The sequence below is a fragment of the Carlito syrichta genome, unplaced genomic scaffold (genome assembly GCF_000164805.1).
Source record: "Carlito syrichta isolate Samal-C Ts95f unplaced genomic scaffold, Tarsius_syrichta-2.0.1 Scaffold308119, whole genome shotgun sequence".
Taxonomy (NCBI): Eukaryota; Metazoa; Chordata; class Mammalia; order Primates; family Tarsiidae; genus Carlito; species Carlito syrichta.
In genome coordinates this window covers 948,543-949,335 of record NW_007252215.1, presented here as the reverse complement: position 1 = coordinate 949,335, position 793 = coordinate 948,543, and the positions used below count along the sequence as shown (strand labels likewise).

The window sequence follows — 793 nt, the reverse complement described above, 5'->3', positions numbered from 1 at the left end:
ACCTCGAATGGGGTGTTCCCTCAACTGTGCGGAGAGTGAGTCCACCCTGCCCCGTCTCAGACTGCCCGACTCTGCAGGCTTCTCCTCCTGGCCTTTGACATCTGCTGGCCTTGGCCTTGGGGTCTTCAGACCTTCCGGGGAGCGGAGACAGACTCCATGACCCCCTGCTTTCTCCTCCTCCTAGACAGAGGCTTCTCCAGGAAGCCAGATAACAAAGCCCCCCAAAGTTGCCCAGCCATCCTCTCTTCTCTCACCCCCCCACAAAGCTCCTGCTACTCTCCCTCCTCCTCAGACCCCACCTGGTCTCTGCTCTCTTGTGTCCCCAGGCCCAGCACCAGTCCAGAAGAGAATCATATTTGAGGGCCCTTGGTCCTAGTGTCGCAGACGCCAACCTGGAAGCAAAAATCTCCCTTTTTGCCATCATAATGACTGGCACCTAGGGACACCTAGCAGATGCTCAGCTCCCAGGCCAGGCTTTCTTACCTCCATCCGCTCTTGCAGCCGAGAACCTAAAGACCCCAGATTTTCACCTTTTTGTTAAGTGAAGGTGCCTCTGTCGCAGATGTGTGACTGCATGCAGCATTGTGTTGAACGCATCCAGAGTGCGGCAGGATGGCCACAGTGACCCGGAAGTGGGGATTCACACACCCCTTTGCCAAAAACAGACAGCATGGAGGTGCTCGCTGGAGGGCCGTCTCCCTGAGCCTGGCCAGGGCTGGGCAAGGGGTGAGAGGTAGGTAATCCCTTACCTGCCTCCCTCACTGAGTAAGACTCATGTCCAGCTGCCCAGGAC

The 793-nt window shown here is 57.4% G+C and overlaps 1 protein-coding gene across 1 annotated transcript in view; it reads right to left on the bottom strand.

Moving 5' to 3' along the window:
* The window catches only part of CMIP (c-Maf inducing protein), a 245,072-nt gene extending 244,914 nt beyond the window's left edge, over nucleotides 1–158 (bottom strand). Inside the window, exon 1 of the mRNA XM_021716030.1 lies at nucleotides 132–158. Coding sequence (XP_021571705.1) covers nucleotides 132–158 — 27 coding nt within the window. The remainder of the gene's footprint in view (nucleotides 1–131) is intronic.
* Between the last annotated feature and the right edge of the window lie 635 nt (nucleotides 159–793).